The sequence below is a fragment of the Salvia hispanica genome, chromosome 3 (assembly GCF_029641045.1).
Source record: "Salvia hispanica isolate PSC_SH4W2 chromosome 3, Shi_PSC_v1, whole genome shotgun sequence".
Classification (NCBI taxonomy): domain Eukaryota; kingdom Viridiplantae; phylum Streptophyta; class Magnoliopsida; order Lamiales; family Lamiaceae; genus Salvia; species Salvia hispanica.
In genome coordinates this window covers 20,127,340-20,153,929 of record NC_142694.1, presented here as the reverse complement: position 1 = coordinate 20,153,929, position 26,590 = coordinate 20,127,340, and the positions used below count along the sequence as shown (strand labels likewise).

General features: G+C 38.7%; 1 protein-coding gene and 2 pseudogenes across 1 annotated transcript; 1 reads left to right on the top strand and 2 right to left on the bottom strand.

The window, feature by feature from the left end:
- The first annotated feature begins 2,400 nt into the window (after window positions 1-2,400).
- LOC125209492 (uncharacterized) lies at window positions 2,401-2,874 on the top strand. Its single transcript, XM_048109089.1, has one exon. The coding sequence runs from the start codon at window positions 2,401-2,403 to the stop codon at window positions 2,872-2,874; it is 474 nt and encodes a 157-aa protein (XP_047965046.1).
- Window positions 2,875-20,966: 18,092 nt separating this feature from the next.
- LOC125209489 (berberine bridge enzyme-like 8 pseudogene) lies at window positions 20,967-22,544 on the bottom strand (annotated as a pseudogene).
- Window positions 22,545-24,708: 2,164 nt separating this feature from the next.
- LOC125209488 (berberine bridge enzyme-like 21 pseudogene) lies at window positions 24,709-26,160 on the bottom strand (annotated as a pseudogene).
- Between the last annotated feature and the right edge of the window lie 430 nt (window positions 26,161-26,590).

The following is a 26,590-nucleotide window of genomic DNA, read 5'->3' as shown; positions in this document are numbered from 1 at the left end:
AATATACTGCTCCTATTATTAATGATTAATTATATTAAAAATATTAATTATATAAGGTGGGCCTTTGAGGGGCTTGTCCTGGGCCAAGCCTCGGGCCTGGGCCTAGTCTCGGGTGTCCTAGGCCTGGGTTTACAAAATGGCCCAATAGAGCCCACTTCAACCATTGAGCCCAACCCAGGCCCGCTTCGTTTCACTAATGGGCTGGCCCAGTCCGACCCAGTTGACAACTCTAGTCCCCTAATTTTAGTATCACTTACCATGGCACGGATGTAGTATCATACACCGACTAGGATCACAAAATTGAGACACAATTACAAGCGTTTGGAAATATTTATAAATAATCATAATTTAGGATGCAAAATAAAGAGTCATTTATTTTTGTCCCCTAATTTTAGTTGGAACACTTACAATAAGGATACTTTATGAAGCGTTGATAGTATAAATAGACACAATTGGTGCTAGGGTTTGGTGCCCTTGCATAGCGGAATTCATGCATTCACAAATAAATCATACATATGGATCTATTTGAAAGATTATGGGATCAATTTATCACATGTTAAACAATCAATTGCATGCTAGAACACAAATAATGGCTAAATTCTATAAATAGGCCATTCTGGAAAAATGCTTCCATCAATAGGTGGGGTTTTTTTTTATTTCTGTAAATGGGTGTTGCGCATTCTAAGAATGCGTGTTTAAATACGCATTCTTAATCTAAGAATGTGTGTTTAAATACGCATTCTAAGAATGCGTATTTAAACACGCATTCTTAGAATGCGCAACTTTGGTGATTTCGGCGGTCAAACAACAAATCAGAAAATTCAAACTAAAAACGCATTCTTAGAATGCGTATTTCAAATACGCATTCTTAGAATGCGTATCTCTCTTGAATAAAATCGCCCCAGAACAGAACAGATCGCACTCCGCCGCTTCACTGTCCTCGCGAAACCCTTCCAAGAATGCTACCTTGTCGTCCGATTCTTGCATAAATCACCCAAATTCGTCTAATTGTTTCTCTCTCAAGGTAAGTTACATGCTTTTTTCTTCTTCATTTAGCATATATTCATAGTTTAAGGTGAAAATTGTAATTTTAGGTTTTGTAGTTAAAAATTAAAATTTTATGCTATTGGTATAAATTGTATGTTTAATGTGTGTTATTAGCTACTAGGATTTGGTATGTAGTGTCTTTTAAATTGTTAATTTCTAAAGATTTGGTATATAGTTTATTTTGAATTATTTAAATTTTGAGATAAAGTTGTGTATGTATTGCAGGATTATGGACACAGAATCTATTTGTGTCCTTTTATATTGGGATGGAAGAATAGTACAAATTGGAGGAATCAGTTTGTCTTATGAGCCACCCGTGGCAAATGCATACCTTGTGTTAGATAAGTTTGTTGCATACAATGAGTTGGTTAATAGAATATGTGATTGCATTGGAATCAATGTTAATGAGTATATGATTAGTTTGACATGGAAGCGTGCAATTCAAGTGGGTCATGGATATAACTTTGTTGGCGTTCGACTTTGCGATGCATATATGAGGGGTATGTTTGCAACAACTATTCAATCAGGTCAAATTGAGTTATTTGTTGACTATCAAGCTAAGTTAGCACAACAACATACTCCACATACGGTCGTTGTCTATCAATCTAGAAGGGGACAACGACAAGGTCAAGATAGAGTACAATATGATGATGGGCCATCTGAACATAATGAAGTTAGTCACGAGCCGGATAATTTTGGGGATGATGGGCCTGGTTTTGGGGATAGTGGACTATCTCCCCATAATGAAGTTAGTGACGATTCTGAATCTGAAGACTCTGTGTTAGAAAAATCAACAACCTCACCTGAATTGAGTGAAGAATCAGAAGCAACCCAAGATGCATATGATGATGAGACATTGAATGTGCCTCGTAGGTATGTCCCAGTAGTCCCGCAAAGTGAGCAGGAGTATGAGCATCCAGGATTACCTTATTTTCGTACTCTACCAACGACAGAAGGTAATTACTATGAAAGTAACCATGATGATTTTGAATCTAGAAGTTGGTTTTGGGATGAGAAGAATCCTACACGGATTGGGTTAGGAACCAAATTTGATACCAAGCTACAATTGAAGACTGTTGTTACTTAGTGGCATTTGGAGTCATCCACAAAAGAATACTACGTGGTGGAAAGTAAACCAACAAAGTTGAATGTGGAATGCAAAACTCTGAAGCCACCCAAAGAGGCGGGGAGCACGACCACAAATAGGAGACGACAGAATCAAAACGGTTGTATTTGGAAACTTCGAGCAACATTGAGGAAGCACGACCGCAAATGGAAAATCAGAAAATGGACTGATAGACATACTTGTGTAGGTAATCCCAACTCCAGGGACCACGCCAATGTTTAATCAGAATGGTGGCTTTGTGTGTTAAGCATCATATTCTAAAGGACCCTGAGTATACGCCTAACTCCATTATTGAGGATGTGAGGCAAAAGTATCATGTTGAAATATCCTACAAGAAAGCATGGTATGCTCGGAGGAAGACTATAAAGCTTGCTTTTGGTGGATGGGAGTCATCATTTGAAGATTTGCCTAGTTATATGATTGAGTTGCAGAAGCGCACCCGTGGTACAATTGTTGAGTGGCATCATGATGAAAGACATAGTAATGAGACACGAAAGTTGTTCAAGTATGTATTTTGGGCATTCGGGCCGTGTGTGGAGGCTTTTCAACTTTGCAAGCCAGTGCTAGCTGTTGAAGGCACTCATTTGCGTGGAAGGCTCAAAGGTAAACTTCTTTGTGCTGTTGGATTTTATGCAAACAAGAAGTGTTTACCCGTTGCTTACGCAATTGTTGATAATGAAACAAGTGATAGTTGGAATTGATTTATGAAGTTAATCAAACTTCATGTTATGAAAGGCGATAGATATGTTTGCATCATATCTGATAGACACCCAGGAATGCTGAATGCAATGGAGTCTGATATATGGGAACAACCGCCACGAGACATTCGCCGATTTTTCTTAGTACATGTATGAAAAAATGTGTTACACATCACAAGGGTGTGAGGGTGAAGAGTCTAGTGTGGAAAATGGGGATAGCCACAAAGGAGAGAAAATATTTTAGGAAAAGACGCCACCTAGGGTATGTTAGTCCAGAGGCAGTTGAGTACATTCGGCGTATTGATGTGGAGCAATGGACAATGGCATATGACAAAGGTCGTAGATGGGGTGAAGCAACGACGAACATGGTGGAGGCATATAACAACGTCTTGAAAGGTGCCAGAGATCTACCTATTAGGGCTTGTATCGATTTGACATTCTGGAGAACAATTAAATGGTTCCAGACAAGATCAACAGAAGCGACACAATGCCAAACTGATTTGACCCCATGGGCGCATGACAAATTGAATGATGTTATGACAAATAGGGCAATTGTGAATCGAGAAACAAAAGAACGTAAATAGACACAGAATTTACGTGGTTCACCAACGTTGTGTTGGCTACGTCCACGGGCAAAAACGAAGAACAAATTGTATTATGACTGCGATTTTCAGATACAGATTATGTGCTCTACTCCCATATATATAGGCACACATAAGACAGACTAGGCCTAGGAAACATAATCCTATCCCAATTAGGAAACCTAATCCTATACAAATTCAAGGCATACTAACAAATCTCCACCTTGACTTGAATTCTCCCTTGCAGACGCATCATCATAACACCAGACGAACAAACTTCTCCATTCTTGCCTCAGATTTGTCCTCCACGGGCAACTAACAGCTCATGACATTAAGCAAGTCCAAACAATGTTGGAACTTGCTCTGCGGGACTGACTTGGTGAACATATCAGCAGGATTATCAGCAGTACCTACTTTCTTCACCTCAATTCTCTTCTCATCTCTTAGAAAATGATACCTCACATCAATATGCTTCGTCCTTTCATGATGGACTTGATCCTTGGCTAAACAAATAGCGCTCTGACTGTCACAGAACACAACAGCTTGATCTTGATATAAACCAAGATCACCAACTAGCCCTTGCAACCATATTCCCTATTTAGCAGCTTCTGTCAATGCCATATACTCTGCTTCAATAGTAGACAAAGTAACTACAGCCTGCAAAGTTGCTTTCCAACTAACAACAGAACCACTAAGAGTGAAAACATAACCGGCCATAGATCTTCTACTATCGACATCTCCACCGTAGTCAGAATCAGAATAACCAGTCACTAAACAGTGAGTATCACCTCCATAAATGAGACCAACATCAGACGTACCTCTCAAGTAACGGAAAATCCTCTTCACAGCCTGCCAGTGCTCCTTTCCAGGATTTTCCATGAACCTGCTAACAACGCTGACAACATGCGCTATATCTGGCCTAGTACAGACCATGGCGTACATCAAACTCCCTACTGCATTAGAGTATGGGACTCCTCAACTTTGGATTTCGGTGCAATTTCAGATGACAAATGAATGTTTGTGGCACTTGGAGTATCAATAGCCTTAGATGCACACATGCCAAATCTTGACAAAATCTTCTCAATGTAGCTCTTCTGTGACATAGAAAGCTTTTTCTTTTCTCTATCTCTAGAAATCTCCATGCCCAGAATTTTCTTCGCAATACCCAAATCCTTCATATCAAACTCAACACTAAGCTGAGCTTTCAACTTCTGTACTTCAGACTTCGACTTCGCAGCTATGATCATATCATCCACATATAGAACAAGATAGACCATAGAACCATCGTCAGCTTTGTTGTGATAGACACAACAATCATACGGACTCCTGCTGATTCCCAACTTGCACACATAATCCTCCTTGCCCGGAACCACAAATCCCTCTGGCTGAGTCATGTAGATATCCTCCTCAAGCAATCCGTGTAGGAAAGCAGTCTTCACATCTAGTTGCTCAAGCTCCAAATCATAATGTGCAACTATCACAAGTAACACTCTGATGGAAGTGTGTCTGACCACTGGTGAGAATATCTCATTATAGTCAATCCCCTCCTTTTGCGTGAACCCTCTTGCAACTAGACGAGCCTTGTATCTAATGCCCTCATCTGGTGTAGTGCCTTCCTTCTTCTTGAAAATCCATTTGCAAGTGACAATCTTTCTCCCCTTAGGCCGTGGAACCAATTCCCAAGTCAGGTTCTTCAAAAGTGATTCTATCTCTTCTTGCATTGCAGTGAGCCACTTGGCACGCTCACTACCTGAAATAGCTTCCTTGTAGGTAGGTGGTTCACCTGCCGAAGGCTCATCTTCGACCTCACTGGTAACCTGCAATGCATATGCCATCATATCCTCAAAACCATACCTCAACGGAGGCTTCACATTTGTCCTCCTAGCTCTGTCAATAGCAATGCTTCTCTGACGAGCTTGTGGATGAACATCCGAACTAGAAGTATCGGCGCCTTCAGCAGTAGTGTGTTGATCTTCTCCATCTTGGAGTTGTGATTCACTCACATCGTGAGTGACTTGCAGCTCCACCTGTTCATCAACACCATCCAAATCCTCTGTAGCAATAGACTTCACAGTAGAGTTAAGCATAGAATTTTCATCAAATACCACATTCCGACTGAGAATAATTATACCCTCTGAAGATAACCAAATTCTGTACCCCTTAACTCCATCTCCATAACCAACAAATACTCCCTTCTTAGCTCTTGGCTCCAATTTACCTTCACTCACATGATAGTAAACAGTACTCCCAAAAACTCTCAACATAGAGTAATCTGCAGGTGAATCAAACCATACCTCGTACGGTGTCTTGCAGTCAATGCCAGTGTGAGGTCCACGGTTGATCAGATAACAAGCCGTGTTTACTGCCTCTGCCCAAAACTTCCTAGTCAAACCGGCTTGGAAGAGCATGCATCTTGCTCTCTCCAACAACGTCTGATTCATGCATTCTGCCACACCATTCTGCTGTGGTGTATGTCTAACAGTGTGATGGCGAATGATCCCTTCACTCCTACAAAACTCATTGAACTCAGACGAACAAAATTCCAGACCGTTATCTGTTCTCAATCGCTTGATCTTCTTCCCAGTCTGGTTTTCAATTAGAGTCTTCCACTCTTTGAACTTCTTAAATGCCTCACCTTTATGCTTCATCATAAACACCCAAGTCATTCTCGAGTAGTCATCAATCATCGACACAAAATACTTGTGTCCTCCAATAGACTCAACACGTGAGGGACCCCAACAATCCATATGAATGTAGTCAAGTGTCCCCTTCATTCGATGAACACCTTTCTTTGAAAACTTGCTGCGATGAAGCTTCCCCAACACACAGTGTTCGCAGAAATCAAGTTTCTGCACCTTATGGCCGAAAAGAAAATCACAATTCGACATGATTCTCATGCCACGTTCTCCTATATGACCGAGCCTCATATTCCACAGCTTGGTCATATCCTTGGTTGTAACCTCGGATGATGCAATATCAGCAGAATTTGCTACGATGGAACCTCTCAGAACATACAAGGTACCCCGTTTCAAAGCTGTCAGAACCACCTTCGAACCTTTCAAAATACGCATTACTCCACCTTCACCTTTGAAACTGAACCCCTTACTATCAAATGTACTCAGGGATATCAGATTCTTCGTCATCTGTGGAACATGCCTAACATCGTTCAAGGTGCAGAAGACCCCATCATGAGTCCTAATCCTGATTGAGCCGATGCCAACCACCTTGCTGACAACACTGTTAGCCATGGTAACATTGCCTCCATCTATCTGCTCATAAGTGTTGAAATACTCCCTGTGAGGACAGAGATGATATGACGCTCCAGAATCCAAAATCCACACATCATTACAGTGTGGTTGTTCATCCGCAACCAAGGCCAATTCTTCTTCCGAATTTGTGTCATCAGCTTCTGCCACAGTCGCAGAACCGTTAGCATCTTCCTTCTTGCCCAATTTCTTCTTTATCCTTGGACAATCAACCTTCCAATGCCCTGATTCTTTACAATATCTGCAGATGTCATCTGGCTTAGGGCCTTTAGGACCTTTTGAACCTTTTGAGTTCTGCTTCTTTTGTCCAAATTTCTTCTTTCCTTTACCCGTAACAGATAATCCCGATGGCAGATCTTCTGTGGCTGAACTCGTTGCCTTTGACGATCCTCTCTGATGTGGAGAGCAGATCGAACATCCTCCAACGAAAGAGTTTCCTTGCCAGTCATAAAAGACTCAACAAAATTTTCGTAAGATTCAGGCAGAGACACAAGCAAAATTAAAGCAGCATCCTCGTCTTCTACTTTAACTTCAACATTACGCAAATCTAGCAAAATTTTATTCAAATTTTCCAGATGATCCCGAAGGGGCGTACCTTCCTGCATGCGTAACCGAAACAAACATTGCTTCAAGAGCAACTTGTTGGTTAGAGACTTCGTCATGTATAGACTCTCCAACTTCGCCCAAAGAGCAGCACCCGTCTCCTGATCCGCAACTTCGATGATAACATCGTCAGACATGCTCAATATGATGGTCGAGTGGGCCTTTTCGTCTAGGGTTGTCCACTCCTTATCATCCTCTGTAGCCTTCTTTGTTTTGAGCGGCTCCCACAAACCCTGCTGCTTCAGCAGAGATCGCATCTTGATCTGCCATAAACCAAAACTATTTCTCCCGGTGAATTTGTCAACCTTCATTTTCAGAGCAGACATCTCGATTTACCGGACAAAACCCTCGCAGCGGAATTCAAAACCCTAGTTCGAAAACCAAGGCTCTGATACCAGTTTGTTATGACAAATAGGGCAATTGTGAATCGAGAAACAAAAGAACGTAAATAGACACAGAATTTACGTGGTTCACCAACGTGTTGGCTACATCCACGGGCAAAAATGGAGAACAAATTGTATTATGACTGCGATTTTCAGATACAGATTATGTGCTCTACTCCCATATATATAGGCACACATAAGACAGACTGGGCCTAGGAAACATAATCCTATCCCAATTAGGAAACCTAATCCTATACAAATTCAAGGCATACTAACAAATGATAATGATGCAAGAGGCCGAAAACATGTGGTAAGACGAGTCAACATCCATGAGGGCAGATATGATGTCTTACCCGAGGCACGATCCAAAGGGAAGGGTGGAAACTGTTATGAGGTCAAGTATTGGAGAAAAGGGTGTAGTTGTGGGAAATGGCAGATGTGGAGGTTGTCTTGTTCTCATGCTGCGCCAGTTGTCAGAGATCGAGGAGATAACATTCTACGCCTTGTGGGTAAGAACTATTTGAAGTAAAATTGGGTGAAACAATATTCTTTTGGTTTTCGTTCACTTAGGCACCAGGACTATTGGGAGATACCACCATGGACATTGGAGTGTTCAGTAGGGCAAGTATACGGAACCAGATGGAAGAAAATGAACCTGATCAACCCAGGTGACAGAGGAGTTGCAAGATCTGTAGACAAGTAGGGCATGACAGGCGTAACTGCACGGCGGGTCAAACTGTGTGATTGTTTGTGGTTTGTAGTTGGACATTATTTACTACTATTTGATAAGGTTGGTTTGTAGTTGGACATTATTTACTACTATTTGATAAGGTTGGTTTGTAGTTGCACATTATTTTTTGTTTCAATTGTAGTAATATTACTAATTGACTGTTTCATTTAAAAACACAAATGAGTTTTTTTATTAACTTATAAAAAAGAATTTCGTGTGGCAAATTGTGGAAGATTAAACCATTATTAGAGTGAACAGAAAATAGTAGTACTAATATTCGCTTAAAGTTTATGATTTTTAAGATTAATAACTCTTTCATTTTTGTTTGGGATTTAAAAAATGGAATTTATTTTATTCTAAGCATGTGTGCTATGAAAATGTATGCAGTGTGTAACAATATGCTTTTTTTTAATTTATCTTTGAACGTGTACACCACACAACTAAAAACTAGCTAATACTTAGTATGTATATAACGATGGATAAAATTAAAATATGATATTATATTAAATGTAGAAAAATGTAGAGATGAAATAAAATGTAGAAAAATGTAGAAAAATGAATTAAAAATTAAACAAAATGTAGTTAAGTTAAATATCACAAATGTCTACGTCTAACAAACAACCACAAACTACTTGTAAGTACTTGGTGTAAACTTGTTTGCAGCTACCCCTTTGGATGTACGCGAGGATGTTCTCCTAATAAAGAATCTTGTTATATTTCGCGCCAATCCTCTAGTGGAGAGTGAAGAACTAGAAGCTGCCCCAGAAGCCACCCCAGACTCATGACGAGTCTTTGTGCGTGACTCGCGCCAAGCTGTCTCATGTGCCTCATTGTCCTCAGCATCATCATTCACTCCAGCCTCATCCTCCTCAGCATCGTCATCCACCTCAGCCTCAACCTCCTCCTGTGTTTGTAATCTTACTCCAAAATAATCATCAAGGTTAACATCAGAATAACATTCGTCACCCATCATCTGTGAACTTGATCCAGCATGCCAAGAAGCACGCGGTGGGTCATTGCATCCTCCGCCCATCTGCGATAAACCTGCATCCCGTCTATACCCTGGACCGCCAATACGGACACCTGGCCGTCCTTCGCGCCTAGCTTTGTGAATGATTGGTCTTGTAGTGTCAATCGTTGATCGTTGGGAAGGCACAAAATCGAGACGTCCAGTCTCCCCACATATTATCATACAAGTCGACACCATGTTCAGAGCACGTTGGGTGTCCTGATGATATGTCGTCTCAGATCCGCTAAGGCAGTGATACACATTGACCAACGTCTCCAACTGCACAAAACAAAGACATTATTCTACTGATAATGCATTATAAAAACGACAATAAAACAAATTATTACCATCATCATATGTGTAGAGGCAGTCTCATGGATGCCTGGCTGGCCATGGATGTTGGGTCTAGTAATTTAAGTGACAGTGATTTTCCGAAACCAATTCATGTAGTCAGTATTTGAGGCATCTGGATACACATGTTGTTCTATTTCTTCCCGGTTCCTCCACTACTGAATGTAGTAAGCATGATGAGTTAGCCAATATATGGATGACTTACCTCGCCTTGTACTTTCCCATCCCTCATAATTGTGGAATTGAGTCTCATTAGAAAAAATATGTTGGGGGTTTCCAAACTGTCGTGCAACTCGATGACCCAAATGCGGCTTCACAATACGATAGCAAACGAGGTAGTTAGTGCACCCCCAAACATCCATCCCACACGTGCACTCCTCTGGTAGAGGACGACGATCCAAATACGGCTCTCAAATAAACTGAAAAAAAAAGGTTAATGTAAGAAAAATATTCAACAAAGAAGATTACGAAATATTTTAAAAGTGGCACCTGATTGTCATGCAAATGAGCCAATTGTTCCCTATAATAACTTTGGGCATGTTGCGGGGCTCTACCCACATTCAATCGCCCCCTCCAACTAATAATTCCAAAACAATACAAAAATATTATAAACACGTGATATAGATAACTTAATGACAAAGAATAAAGATGTAACTTACATTATTCCACACGGTGTCGTACCATCATACTCAACCCTATCAACAATCTCAGGTCGAATATTGGGTATCCTCTCCCAAGCCCACATCTGTAGAAGGGCCAATGGGCCATCGATATTTTTCTGCTTTTGACACGAAGCATCACAAAGGTAGTGATATAAAGTGGCAAGCGCTGCTGCACCCCAACTAAGTTGTGAACACTGATTCTCATCATCTAGTAATAGAATGTGGTGGAAGGGAATTTTTCTCCCCGAAGTGTCTGGGAGGATCAAACAACCTAGTAGGAGTAGCACAAATATACATGCATGCTGCATGTAATAATGCTCGAGTAGATCGTCGTCAAGACGGTGTCTAACAACCTCCTTCAGTGTAGTGGCATTAAATCCCCCCAACTTCAATTCAGTCTGACTAGGTTCTATACCCAAAAGCTACAAACACGTATCCACCCAGTACTCTCTCGTGTGGTTCACTTGTGAAAGGATAACTGGTTCACCATCGACCCTTAAACCCCAAAGCATCTCGATATCTTGAAGGGTCACTGTAGCTTCACCAACTGGAAGGTGAAACGTGTGTGTCTCGGGACGCCACCTATCAATCAATGCCCCAATAAGTGAAGCGTCCAACATTTTCGGCTTTCCACAACGGTACACGCCACCAAAACCCATCTGCTCTATATGCCCCAACACTCGCTCATGCATTGGAGCTTGAAAAATGTTATTATCCAATTTGCGTGGTTGGAAGGTGTCGGTATCATTCCCAGAGATTATGCTTTCAGTTATGTGATGAGGTTGCAAGTAAAGTACGCTCGGATCTTCGGGACCACAATAAAAAGTTAATCCCCAGTTGATGATGATCGATTGCTATATATAAAAGCTTTCTAATGAGTAAATGACAAATACAGTTAGAAAGTGACCCTATCAGTAATTGCAGATGAAAGAGATAACTTACTCTAAAAGGGTGATATATACAGATGATCATATTAGTACACAAAAAATGTATATACCACAATTATATATTTATTCTAATAGAAAATACACAAAATAGCATTTTCATTAGCTGACAGATGCAGTTTCGAAGAATGATAATCCCACTGAAAACACTACCCATCAATGGAAAAAATTCTCCAAGAACTCTTCCCTCTTCGTAGTACATTAATTTCATGTATGAAGTGAACTAACTTGTTCTATTTGCTATTCAAATCTCAATTAAAGAATCAATACAAATATACTGAAAACGAAGCTTCATCATCAACTAACAATGCACAATAAAGACAATTACAAACTTAATCTCACAATGCACACTTTCTTGTTTCAATTCTTACAAAAAAAAAACCAATTACAAAAGAGTGCACAAACACTAGGCAAAGGGGAAACAGGGATAGAGAGAGAGGTATAAATACCGTGGGGGAGGGGGAACGTCGGCGGCGGCAGGTCTACGGGAGCGGCGGCGGCGGCGAAGAAGCAACGGAGTCCAGAATGTGGAGTGAAGCGGCGGAGTGTGATCTGTTCTGTTCTGGGCGATTTTATTCAAGTGAGATACGCATTCTAAGAATGCGTATTTGAAATACGCATTCTGAGAATGCGTTTTTAGTTTGAATTTCTGATTTGTTGTTTGACCGCCGAAATCACCAAAGTTGCGCATTCTAAGAATGCGCAACACCCATTTACAGAAATTTTAAAAAAAAAACCACCTATTGATGGAAGCATTTTTCCAGAATGGACTATTTATAGAATTTAGCCCACAAATAATTCATGTGAAAGGAATTAAAACCTAAAGCACGAATTTTCTACAGCTTAGAATTACCGATCTGATTCTCCGAAGAATCGACGATTGCTTACGCCTTCTCCACATGATGTTCTTTTGCATATGTTCTCTATTTTGGTATTTTGACGTGTTTTGTGAGATTTGTGCATATTTGAGCCTAAAAAGATAGGAAAAGGTCGAAGTTGGAAATCTGGAGCGATCATGACGTCCAGCGGTCCGCTGCAACATGTGTAGCGACCGCTACTCCTATAGCGGTCCGCTCTGGAGAAAGTTGTACTGAAAATCAGAAGACGCCTAGCGACCACAGGGGAGCGTGCAGCGACCGCTCGAGGAGCTCCCGAAGCTACTAGAATATTTGCAGCGACCGCTATCCAAAAGGACAGATGCTATAGACAACGCACAGCGACCGCTGGCCAAGGTGCAGTGGCCCGCTGCGAAAATGCGGCGCATAAATTTGACCTACTTTCTCCCCAAGATTTACCAAACTTAGCCATCTTTTACCATATCTGATAGGATTCAAAATTTCCACTATAAATGCCCCCTCAAACTTCTTCATTTAGATATTCTTTTTGCCTCATAATTCTAGAGCATAAAATTGAGAGAGTTCTTCATTGTGCAAGAGGTTGAAGACGGAATCAAGAGAAGATCAAGAGGCCCGCTGCGAAAATGCGGCGCACAAATTTGACCTACTTTCTCCCCAAGATTTACCAAACTTAGCCATCTTTTACCATATCTGATAGGATTCAAAATTTCCACTATAAATGCCCCCTCAAACTTCTTCATTTAGATATTCTTTTTGCCTCATAATTTTAGAGCATAAAATTGAGAGAGTTCTTCATTGTGCAAGAGGTTGAAGATCAAGGCTACAAGGATTCAACCATTGGGTTTTATTACTTTAGTTTTTATGTTCACTTTGTTTTCCCTTCATGCAATTATGTGTAACAAAACTCATAGGATTCTAGGGATGTGTTAGTAACGACTTTGGTTATTGAAGGGTCGGGTTTTTGCACGTGTGTCGTGTGCACGTGTCCCTCCTTTCAACAAGATTTATAATTTTCCCACTAATGCAACAAATATTACTAAGTATAAGCGGCAAGAGCGGGGTCGAACCATAGGGACCATGGTTCTACTCGAGATCGTTTCTATGACACAAGCGGAAAAGGGGTCGGCTGCTGCCATGCATTCATTGAGTGGGTTAAAACTCTAATCTACTTGACCTGGCGGAATTAAACTGGACTCTATTTACTTGACCTAGGAGACGGGAGAAGTACGGAAGGAAAATAAAACACGAAAATATTTTTCATCATTTTAATAAATCATGAAAGCAACTAAAGAAAACAATTGAAACTTACTAACCAAGCTAAAGGCTTTCCTAAAATAGGCAGACAAAGTGTAAAAGTAAAGTGGGGACCATTTTTCTCAAACTAGTTGGGCTGACAGAAAAGCTGGAAAACCAAAAAGCAAAAGCAAAAAGCAGACCTGATTCTCTAACTAACTCCTACTTCATCTTCTCCAAACAACCAAGTAAAAACAGAGCATAGAACAAAGCTTCAACACCATTGATGAAATAAAACAGAGCATGCTTCAAAACGAGACGTAAACACGAAATTCAAGCTAGAACTACCAGATCTACGCTACTGGGTCAAGCAGAAAACGAAATGAACACAGATTACCTTGCATGCATCACCTAAACTATCGGATCTCAGAAATCGAGCACGTGAACAACTAAATCTCAACCTCTAAACTACTGGAAATCATGTAAACAACATGGATCTAAACATCTAAGCTACCAATCGAAAAGCATCCAAGAAACATAAGTAAAAACATCATCAACATGAAAATAAACACCAAAGCTTCATAAAACTGGAAATGAGTCGAGATCCAACGGTGAAGTCGTCAATTTCTCCGATGAAACCATTGAACTAAGCTAAGAAAACAGCAAACTATCTAACTAAACTAAAAGAGCGGTGGCGTTAAGCGCCTATGAGAGCTTCCTACCTAAACTACGATAGCGTTAAGTGCTGCCTCTTCATTGTGGAAAGCTTCTATTTATAGAGTGGCTTTAACTTCAACCCTAAGGCAACTTCTTGTCGGTATTTGACCATTTTACCCTTGCAATAATTGAGGATCTTCATGTCAGCACGCCATTCTGTCTCCTTGACCAGGTAGATGACTTTTTCTGCGCTTCACCTCCATTACGCCATTATGTCTCCTTGACCAGGTAGATGACTTTTTCTGCGCTTCAGCTCCATTCTGCCATTCTGTCTCCTTGACCAGGTAGATGACTTTTTCTGCGCTTTTGCTCCATTTCTACTCCTGTCGTCAACTTCCTGATTCTCCTAGGTCCGAGCGACGACTTCTGGTATTTTATTTCAAAATCAGCTATTTTGCATCTGCCAGGTCAATTTACACAAAATCCTGGATCCAGCAGATTTCTGCACACTTAAGCTCAAAATTTGTGCATTATCTCCCCCAAAAGAATATAATTTTAACCCAAAACCAATGCATGAAACGAGCCTTATCAGTTATACAATTCCTTTTTCTATTTAATTATCCGTTTTGTTTTTACTTCGTTTCTTCCTTAAGTTGTTCCGTAATACTTAATGCTTGAGTGACACATTCGATGAAGATTTAATATAACTTGCTACATTATCGTGAGAGGAGGTTGGCGAGTTAGATCCACTTAACAGACACTATAATTAGCTTCCCTTAAAACGACACTGTTAATTGATAGTGAGGACTTTTCAAGGGTCTTAGGAGCTTTTAGGAGTTACAAATCTAGGATTGACAAATCTAGTGTTAGTAATCTACGCTTGTACCGCATGGGCATAACTTGTGTGACTCGTTCTATCGAAATATAAACTGTGTTAGGGTATTGTAGTTGGAAATTGTATAACCATAACTGTTAACGCACATCCCTGCAATTCTCTTAGCTCTCACATTTTACCACTTTAATTTGTTGCAGTTAGTTGTTATTTGCTTTAAGTGTTCTTGTTTTCAAAAAGTTTTCCAAAATCTCTGTTTTTCCAATTACTGAAAGAATCTTAGTAGAAGGAAGACAAATTGTGATTCTATTCCCCGTATTCGATATCAGGCACCCACCTTTAGCTATACTATATATACTCTGTATACTTGCAGGTTTATTTAGTCCTAATAAAAAGTGTATCCCGAACTCAGAATCTGACCTTTGGGTGGGCAAATCTCGTTAGAATCGAAAGGACTAAATTAGAGAAGAAGACAAAAATTTAGTTTTGGAGAGAACTGAAAAACAAGTTCAATTTGTGAGAGGAGAGAACGAAATTTTGAATAAAATTAGTTAATTTGTCTTCTCTCTTATCTATTTTATATAGAGTTATGATGGGACAGATTAGGGATCTATAGAGGTTGGACTTGGGCCAAACCTGTTGGACTTTTACTAATTTTATTCAGCCCCAATTTAATCCAAGTCCAAACAGAATATTATTATCAGCCACTACGGTAAAATAATATTGATTGCCCGTCTGAAGAGACTAGAGTAGACGTGCAGTTTTGCGCTGTGTGATATATGTCACTCGATCTAACAGGTCCAGAGGATTCGACTAGACTTCAGAGGCTAGAAGATCATGAAACTATCAGAAAGGGGTCGCTGGGTGCACTCTATTTCTTCAAAAACCTCAACCCACTATATTACAACTTAGCATAGGGAAGTAACGGATCGATCCCACGAGGACGAAGGTGTTACGAAGTTGCATTTGAGGATGTTTTGGGGAAAAGGGGGTTGGCTGCTGCCACACAATTTTTTGGGTCGAGAACTTAAAACTACTGGGTCTGAGAGATAAGAAAAACTTTACTCTACCTACTGGGTCTAAGAACTGAGAACGTACGGAACATGCATGACTTAGAGAAATGAGATATTTTAAAATTCTAAAATAACTGGAGTAAACTTAACTAGACGGACTTTCCTAATTTGGACAGACAAGCATAAAGCGAAAAGTAAAGACAACTTTCCTTAAACTACCAGGGTCTGGAAAAGCATGCAGAAAAGTAAAAAAGACAAAGCAGATCGTACTGACAGGGTCTAGGGGACATGCAGAAAAAGCAAAGTACATGTGCAGAAAGTACTGACAAAAGCAGATCTGGTTCTAACTACCAACAACTTCATCTTCTTCGGGAATCAAACGAGAATAGCAGATAAAACAGAGTATTAAACACCATGAAAACAGAACAAACTTCAGATCTAAACTTAAAACAAGAAGTTAAAACCTAAACTAACAGATCTACGCTACTGGACCTAAAGGATGCAGAGACAGAAAGTAAACAGCCATAATCATGCACAACATAAACAGCAAACACCAAATACGCGAAACTCCAACTCAGATACACCACGATTCAACAAATCCAGACATCTCCATACGCAAATCCCCAACCTCCAACAACAAACCAACACATCTCAGCTCCAAACATCCAACAATAAACAAGAACGAAAGCTAAAAGCAAGAAATAAACATTAACTCAGCGAGATCCAACAAAAGCCAACATAAACTTCCATAATAAAGAGAAATAGGTTCAAATCCGGCAGATCAAAACAAGAACTAGAGTTATGAAACTTAAAAACCAACAAGTACTAAACGAAAGCAAGTAAATATTTTTTCTTCGCCTTCACGAGGCGGTGTTACACAGCAGCGAAATAACGATGAGAACCACGGTGGCCAGAATCCTCCATCTCTAAGTACGTAGTAAAATGAAATGAGAAATTTGAAGTGTGGAACTAAAGCATGGAACGAAAGCTTGAGCTAAGAATGTGTAGAAGTGGCTCTCCTGTTCTTCAAGGTTGAGCTCTTTATATATGTGAGGCTTTGATCCCTATGGTATCCCTCTGGTAATTGGACGTTTTTTCCCTTGAATAAGACTCTCTAAAATAATCTGCTATTGCTCCATTCTGATCCTGTCGCCAACTTTTGATTCTCCCAGGTCTGGACGACGATTTCTGATTTTTACTTCAATTCCATCTCTTTTGCATCTGCCAGGTCAGGTAACAGCAACTCCTATGTCCGGCAGATTTACTACGCACCTGAACTCATAAACGCACATCAGCGCCCCAAATGCACAGAATTTTAACCCTAAACCAATGTATGAAACGAGCCTTATCACCGTCCAATCCCAAATTACGAGTAATCCAGGCGTTACCTCTTTAATTTATTATTTCTCGTGTTTAAGATGTAAATATCCATTGATTAATTTAAGTATGCTATTCAACTTTAATTAATTAATATCTTTTTCCAAGAGTTGTTTAATTTCAAAATCTTTATTTATTATTCTGGAATAAATTCCAATCGGCCGGGTTTCAAACACCTCTTGAGGATATTATCAAACTGGACTCACCCAGCACACGATTCAATGCAATAACAATAATAGCACCTCTACACATTGATCACCACTACCCAAGATATCATTGATCACCATTTAATAAATCAAAGTAGTGCAGAATCAATATTGTATGTTCAATGATATATCAACAATGATTAAGAAATAACAATCACCGAGACCTCGTCTTTTAGTTAATAGCAAGAAAGACTTATCTCAACTGTTAGATCCTCCAATGCTATACCACACCAGTGTCGTTTATTTCCTAAGGTAAGGAAACATGCAGACTGACACTGCAACCTTTCACGACGGGTAGCCAAAGCTAGGTTGTGAAATTCTAATTCTCTTCTTAAAAGAACCGACTGCGTCACCTTCTGTGAACGTCGTTCACGACCAGTCTACTATGCAGAAGAATTAGACTTATTTGCTTCTTATACATTTAAATGTTTGAGAAACATCTTATAAATGCACAAGCAAACACCAATGCGATAAAATTACTTCTTCTCGCCTTGGGTTAAAAGTGGATTGTAGAGTTTATTGTATACATGCAATTCTATCCGTTCAACATGCTCGAAATATGTTTTTCAGTATTCTAATCCTAACAGTTGGTACTCCCTTCGTTCCATGTTAATAAAGTCATTTTTCTATTTTGGGAAGTTCCAAGTTAATTTAGTCATTTCTATTTTTAGCAAAAATTAATTCTTCCTTTTACTTTATTCTCTTTCCATCTCTCTTACTCCCTCCGTCCACAAAAAATAGGGCAATTGGTGAATGACACGGGTTTTAATGTAGAATTGATAAAATAAGAGAGAAGGAAAAAAAAGTAAGAGAGAAGGAGTGTTAGTGTAAGCGGGAAGTTTTCATTCTAATGGCATAAGTGGTAAATAAAATGATGTGTAGGGTTATTACTTTGTTAAAAACTTTCCATAAATGAATATGCTCTATTTTTTGTGGACGGCCAGAAATGGTAAATCTGCCATATTTTCAGTGGACAGTGTGAGTACTTTTTTCACCGTCCATTTAACACATTATTCTTAAACTAGCTCTATTAACAAGGAAAGAAGTGAATCTATACCTACTTAAAAGTGGCAGTTTGTTGAAATTACTTTAATATCCTTTTTGGAGGAAAAATGAGAAGCTTATGTATAATATCTTTATATACCTTTTTTTTATATGTTATTGTATTTTTAAAAAAATTGGTTTAATGGTGGTACTACAATCTTCAAGAAATAAAAAGCTCCAGCCTACAGCTCTGCAGTCTAAGAGTATAGACATAACGTACAAGGCAATCTTGAAGCAAAATATCCATACATACCAATACAAAACAAATCACAATACTTCAATTCAATAAGCTCCATTTTGACAGATCTGTGCCGGGGGGGGGGGGGGGGGAATAAAATCGGTGGAGCGACGTGCAAGGCTGTAGGCGTGGCGGCGCAGCAGGCTGGTGGGTGTGGCGGCGGGTTCAGCCGATTGAGAGGGAGAGGAGGCGCCGGTTGGAGAGAGGGAGAGGAGGCGCCTACTGGAATAGAGGGAGGAGGTGAAGCAGGTTAGAAGGAAACCGGCAAAGCAGGTCGGTGGAGCGTGGCGGCGTTGTGACAAGGAGAGAGAGGAGCGCCGACTGGGAGAGAGAGATGAAGGGAGAGGAAGAGAGGAGGCGTGAGAGAGAGAGAAGGAGGCGCCTTTTTCATGCAGGGTTTCTAGGGTCTATCATGTGTTATTTGAAATTTATATTTTACTATTTTATTAATTTATGAATTCAATAGGGAGGAGAGAGGAATTGGCGTTTTTTTCATGTAGTGTTTATAGTGTAATTTATGTGTTATTTGGGATTTGAATTTTACTTTTATTAATTTATTATTAGTTAATTGTTAGAGTACTAATTTACTATACTAAATTATTTTGATCCAAAAAAATTTAAAATATGATACTGAATTCGTATTGTACAATTTTATTTAACAAAAAATATAAATTGTATAGATAGATAAAAAAAATTAAAAGATTTCAAATTGAACACAGCGTGTAAACTAATAGTAATAATTTGGAGAGAAGAAAATACATAGTACAAAAATATATAATTAATTTTTTTATTATTTGAATAGAGTTCAAAAGTTACGGCTATATTATTATGTTTTAAAAGCAAGGTTTAATATGGACTACTAATTTGTTGTACTTTGTATAATATATATTCTCCAAATTATTATTTTTAATTAAGTAATTAAATTTATGGAGTATATTAATTAATTTGTCTTCAATTTGATTTATTCTACTACTAAATAAGATAAATTTTTTTATGACTTTGAGTTCTATTTCTTTATAATTTTTTCAAAATATTATTGGTGTACTGTTGAATTTAAATTTGAAGAAAATGCATTTATTAGTTGTGATTTTATTTTATTCGTTTTACCATGTCTACTTAATTCTAAAAAAGTATGTTTTTAGTTATAAACAATTATGTTGCAATTTCAAAACTTATAAACTACTGATTTGTTATTGATTTTCTTACTTTTTGTTTGCATTTATGAATACTTATGTTTTGTTAATCGAAACTAGTGAAATATTATTCGTTTAAATAGTTTTTTTTTTTCTTTTGTAAATAGTAGTATTACATTTTTCTTTATTTGTATGTCTTATTCTATTTCATCCACACATCTCCTCTTTTGTTATTTCTTTTATTTTATACTACTATACTGATATCAAATGTTAAAATAGTACTCTCTCCGTTCCATAGTAGTGGAGTCATTTTGCCATTTTGATACGTTCCTTTGTAATGGAGTCATTTCCTTTTTTTAGTAAAGTCAACATATTATTCTCACTTGCTTTACTCTCTCTTATTTTATTCTCTCTTCATTTCTCTATTTTTTTTCATTTCCTTCATTTACTTAACCTACTTAACACAATTTTTATAGACTGCGTGCCAAAAAGAAACGCTTCCATTACTATGGAAGGGAGGGAGTATACAATCATTTGCTAAAATATAAAATGTTTCATTGAGAGTGGGTTGAGAAAAGTACAAATATCTTAATGTCGTTGTTTATAATATTTTTAATTATTTATAATATTATAAATACTTATTTTAATTAGTTCTTCTCTAAATATATTTTTATACTCACATACTCTATATTCTTTATTTTAAATTAATGTAACTTCATTATTTAAAAATCTTTTTTATTTTGTGCATGGCGCAGGTGCTAACACTATTAGTATAAAGAGGACACACAAATTAGCAATAAATATTGTTTTGTTTTTTTTTTCAGTGAAAATTCCAAATTGTTGATATACGTGTCAATCATCATATAAAATATTAAAGTACTAGAAGCCAATAGACGATCTTAATTAACATTGTTTATTGATTGAACATGAGAAACCAGAACAAAACAGAAATTTTATCCTAGAACTCCTTTCTTGTTTAGATTCTCTTTTTTGGCAGAGGTGGAATGCTCTGCTCATAGCTAAAGAAATTAGTGGGATCAACCACACTCTTAATTCTCACCAATCTATCAAAATTATCACCAAAATATTTCTCCCCATAAATCTTAGCCTCATTATAAGCATCCACGCCATCTCCCTCGGATTTGCTACCAATCTCAATATCTCTATAGTTCAAAAAAGCCCTCCTCGGATTCTTGGACACAAACGGCGTCATATAATCATACAAATCCCTCACTATCTGTAAATGTTTTTCCACCACACCCGGGCCCACTTCATTCCAAAAATGATAGTATTGAATCTTGAAAATGTTCCCCTTCCTATGCGGAAAAACCGTCGCCGTCGCCGGAATCTCATTCACTCGGCCGCCGTACGGGTTGAATTGCACATTAAAACTACCTTCAGCGGCTGTGATCCGCCGGAGCAATTCGTCAAGCCCGGTCAGCGAAATCGGGCTTGTCACGTAGTCCGATTTGATTTTGAACGTGGAGGGGCCCGGGTTTCGGTCTAGTAAGGCCGTTTCCGGGGCGTCGTCGGGAAATTGCGCCCACAGCATGGCGGCTTTGATCCAACTCATTTCCTTGCAATGTTGTTTCTCCAACCCTAGCTCGGGAAACTGCGCGGTGGAAATTCGAACGAGGTCATCCGAATTTCCGAGGTACATTGCTATAAAAGTAACGGTAGCTGTCGCGTTCCCAATTGACTTTAATTCGGCCCTAACGAATAACTCGTTGTCGAATTTGTCGGCTACAAATTGCCATCGGTGGAGAATATTCGTCGCGTTTTTGTCTTGGGTTTTCGTGACCTTGAAAATCGTGACTGGATTAGGTATACTGACTAATTTGACTTTGAACGACAGCACCACCGCGAAACTGGCGCCGCCGCCGCCGTTGATTGCCCAGAAAAGGTCTTCGCCCATCGCCTCCCGGTCGAGGATTCTCCCGCTAGCATCGACTACTCTTGCATCGACCACGCTGTCGATGGAGACGCCGTATTTCCGGAGGAGATTTCCGTAGCCGCCCCCGCTGATGTGGCCACCGATTCCCAAGGTGGGGCAGACACCGGCGGGGAAAGCTAGGGTTTTGCTTGTTTCCCAGATTTTGTAGTATAGCTCACCAAGTGTAGCGCCAGACTGCACCCAAGCAGTGGGTGCAGTCTGGTTTGTCAGATCTATCTGGATAGACCTGAGGTTGAACATGTCAAGGATGGCGAATGGGGTTTTGGATATGTAGGAGAGGCCTTCATAGTCGTGGCCACCGCTCCGAATTCTAAGATGAAGAGCGGCCGCCTTCGCGCATAGCACGACCTTTCCAACTTGGGATTCGTCGGTCGGGGTTAAGATTAGGGTTGGTTTTAGGGTTTGGGAAGTTTTGAAACGGTCATTTCGGATGTATTCTTGGAGAACTGAGGTGTAGTTTTTGCTATGTGTTGTGTAAATTATGGATTGTGGGACATTTTTTGTTGTTAGACATGAAATGAATGAGTCTGTAGAAGCGTAAGAAGAAGAATTCAAATAACAAAACAAGAGGAAAAGACTATAAAGCGGAAAGTGACTCATTGAATGTGGTGTTGTTTTGTTATTGTAATGTTTGCTCAATTCAGATTATATATATAGTTGTTGATGAAGTTTGATATGGTGGTATCAAGTATTAGAATTGATTATCTTGATTTTCCTTTTCTATATATTGCAACATTGTTATAATATGATATCTCTTTATTAATGTCAAAATTTCTTTTTTGTTTTGTGACAAAAGATACAACATTTCATTTTTTTTTAAAAAGTAAACTATCATTAACACGTCCAATTAACCACTTTATATGGAGTATATCTTTTTTTCTCTTCATTTACACAATCAACTATTTTTAAGATAGAGGAAATACAATATTTATTATAAAAAACAATATATTCAAAAATACACTATAAAAACAGAAAACTTCAATTAATTTTCATAATCTGGTTATCTACTATAAAGTGTATTTGACTGGCTAAGTTTATAAAATCTTGAATGTAGGAGTATATTTATGAATTTGTGAAATTTCTTATTAATTGTTCAACTTCACTTTGACTATTTTGTTAGGAATTTGGACTTTCAAATGACTAATTTAATGCATATGACTATTTTTTTAGTTGTCCAATTAAAATGATCCGATAAAAATTAATGTTTGGTTAAAGTATGTTTAATTTGTTTTGGAAAGAATTGTATAAACCACATGAGATTTTCAATTTATTGAGAAACCGAATAAAAAATAAAGGGTCTTATATTTTATATAAATATAAGCTAGGGTTACGTTCTCATACATCAGAAGTACGATTCACTATTTTATGTACTCTCTCTGCAGTATACTATGAAGTATGTCTCTGATCGTTTGGAAGATTCATAGTTGTAAAACAGTTTCATAGTTTAATTCAGTTTAAATCAAGACACGCTTCAACTCTATAATTTATATTATTTCCAGATTTCATTAATTCAATTTACTCATATCTTATTATTCCATCCGTTTGGCACATTTTCTCTTCTAGGATGTCCTTACATTAATGACATATTTATTTAAAAAGAAAATCATTCTTCCAACTTTATTTTCTCTTCTATTTTATTTTATTTTTTTTACTTCACTCACAATATATATAAAATCTGGTGTAAAGTAAGAAGTAGTAGTCTACTGATAAAAATGGAATGGAGGGCATACAAAACTAATTAATATATAAAAGTAAAATCCATATTTCATAAAAAAAAAATTCATTTACTTTGTGCTATATTTTTAACACGATCCTGAGTCAAGTAAAACACATATTGAGAAACGAAGAGAGTATTAAATAATGCAATACGGAAACTTTCTAGTTGTTTCAAAAAGTAGTAATTAATTAAACTTCATGTAGTTCTAATTTTTAACCACGTCGTGAATAGAAGAAAGCTGATAATGATCTCGGAGATTTCTCTCTCTAACGAGTAGAAATTATTTACTTTGTAAGAAGGTAAATGATTTTTAAACATAAAATAATACTCTCTCCGTCCCAAAAAAAATGTCACATTTGTGGGACGGCACGAGATTTTAGGAGGTTTTATTGTTTGTTAAATAGAGAGAGAAAATATAATTTTTATATTCATGTCAAAGAGAACTTTTTCCAAAAAGGGAAATGTGACATCTTTTGTGAGACAAACTAAAAAAGAAAGTGTGATATCTTTTGTGGGATGGATGTAGTAGTACAAAATGCATTAAAAAGACATAAAGTGTGTACCTTCTCAAATACATTCTTCCTTGGAGAAGGGTTTTTCATGAAAAGAAGACAAATATGGTAGTCATAGGATTTTACCTCTCCATTGGTGGGGAGGTAAAGATACCTTTTCAAAATGGAAAAATGTATAATACCTTCTCAAATACCTCTTCCCTTCGAGAATAATTTTTGAAAAAAAATAAAAAGGTAAATATAGTAGTTATATTAGTTTACCTCTCATTTACCTCTGGAGATGCTCTAGCTGCACATATTTTACTATCCTACATTGAATTCTTGATCACGTGCTAAATTTGAAGGTTTTCATGAAATGAACCAAAATTCATAGCTTCAATCCCTTTTCTAGTAAAAAAGTGCAATACTACAGTTTAGTTTTCACTACTAACTTTTCACTTTCAACTTAAAGAATATCATAAACATAAATTTAAAACACCTACACTTTATTTCGAATCGTCTAAAAAGTGTAAAACTTATGCCTCGCAACAACTCATCATACCATCATAGGAGGAATGCTCTGCTCATTCCTAAAAAAGTTACTCGGATCCACCACACTCTTAACTCTCACCAATCTCTCAAAGTTTTCCCCAAAATACTTAACCCCATAAACTCTAGCCTCTTCATAACCATTCGTCCCATTCCCAACCCTACCAATATCAATATCTCCATAATTCAAATAAGCCCTTCTTGGATTTTTCGTAACAAACGCCTCCATATAATCATACATTTCCCTTATTTTCCCAAGGTGGTATGCTTCGGCGGCCCGACCCGTTTCATTCCACACTATTACATATTGAATCTTGTAAATAATCCCCTCCCTATGTGGGAAAGCCGCCTCCGTCGCCAGAATCTCGCTCATCCGACCACCGTACGGATTGAATTTCACGTAATATTTTCCTCGCTCGGCCCGAACCCGTTGGAGCAGCCCGTCAAGCCCGGTGAGTGGAATTGGGCTTGTGACATAGTCTGATTTCATCTTGAATGCGCTCGGGCCCGTGTTCCGGGCCAGCAAAGCCGTCTCGGGCGCCTCCTTCGGAAACCCGGCCCACATCAAAACAGCTCTAATCCAACTCATTTCCTTACAATCATTTTTTTGTAACCCAAGCTCCGGAAATTGAGAGGTCATAGTTTCAACAAGTTTATCGCAATTTCCGAGGTACATTGCAAGAAAACTAGCCCTAGCTGTCTCTTTCAAGGATGCTAGACTAACCCTGATGAAAAGCTCCTTGTCCATTTTGTAAGCTACCTTCTGCCATTGGTGAAGTATACCGCTTGCGTTTTCTTCTACTGTTTTGATAATGTCGAAAACCGTCACAGTTTTCGGGATTGTCACGAGATTTATTTTGTACGACAGGACGACGCCAAAGCTGGCAGCGCCGCCTCCTCGAATCGCCCAGAAAAGGTCTTCCCCCATCGACTTTCTATCTCGGATTCTCCCGTCAGTGTCGACTATTCTGGCATCGACCAAGTTGTCGACAGTGAGGCCGTGCTTCCTCATCATGTTGCCGTAGCCACCGCCAGTGATGTGGCCGCCGACACCGACGGTGGGGCAGACACCGGCGGGGAAAGCTAGGGTTTCGCTTTTTTTCGAGATTTGGTAGTATAGCTCACCAAGTGTAGCACCAGACTGCACCCACGCAGTGGGTGCAGTCTGGTTTGTCAGGTCTATTTGGATAGACCTGAGGCTGGACAGGTCGAGGATGGCGAATGGGACTCCGGAGGTGTAGGAGAGGCCCTCCAAGTCATGGCCGCCGCTCCGGATCCTGAGATGCAGAGAGGCCACCTTGGCGCATCGCACCATCACTCCCACCTGGGATTCGTCGGTGGGAGTCAAGATTAGGGTTGGTTTTGGGGTTTCGGAGGTGTTGAAACGGCTGTTTCGAATGTAATCTTGCAAGATGGAGGTGTAGTTTTGGCTTTTTGCAGTGTGTATTTTCGAGTCCATCAACTCATTGTTTAATATGCATGAGTGGAAGGAAGGTAGTGAAGCATGAGAAAGTGAATTGAGACAACAAAATAGGAGGGAGAGAAATTGGATACTAGTTGAGAATGAAGAGAGATTCCATGTATTCCCCATATATTGTAAGTTGTTGTTGTCGTTCTAAACGTTGTTATTCACATTGATATATATATAAAGAATAGATTTGGTATTTAAGGTATTATTGATTTTGTATGATTGGATTTTAATGCGTAGCTATATTAAGAGAGAGAGGAAATCAAGTTCCATGTGTTGTAATTTGTAAATGAATGTTATTATAGAAGATATCAATTATGGATATCTGCTTATAATAAAAGTTCTTATTAAACTGTCAATGGACGTTAAGTACTTTCGTCACATTTATCTTTTACTCCCTCCGTTCCACAAACAATTGATC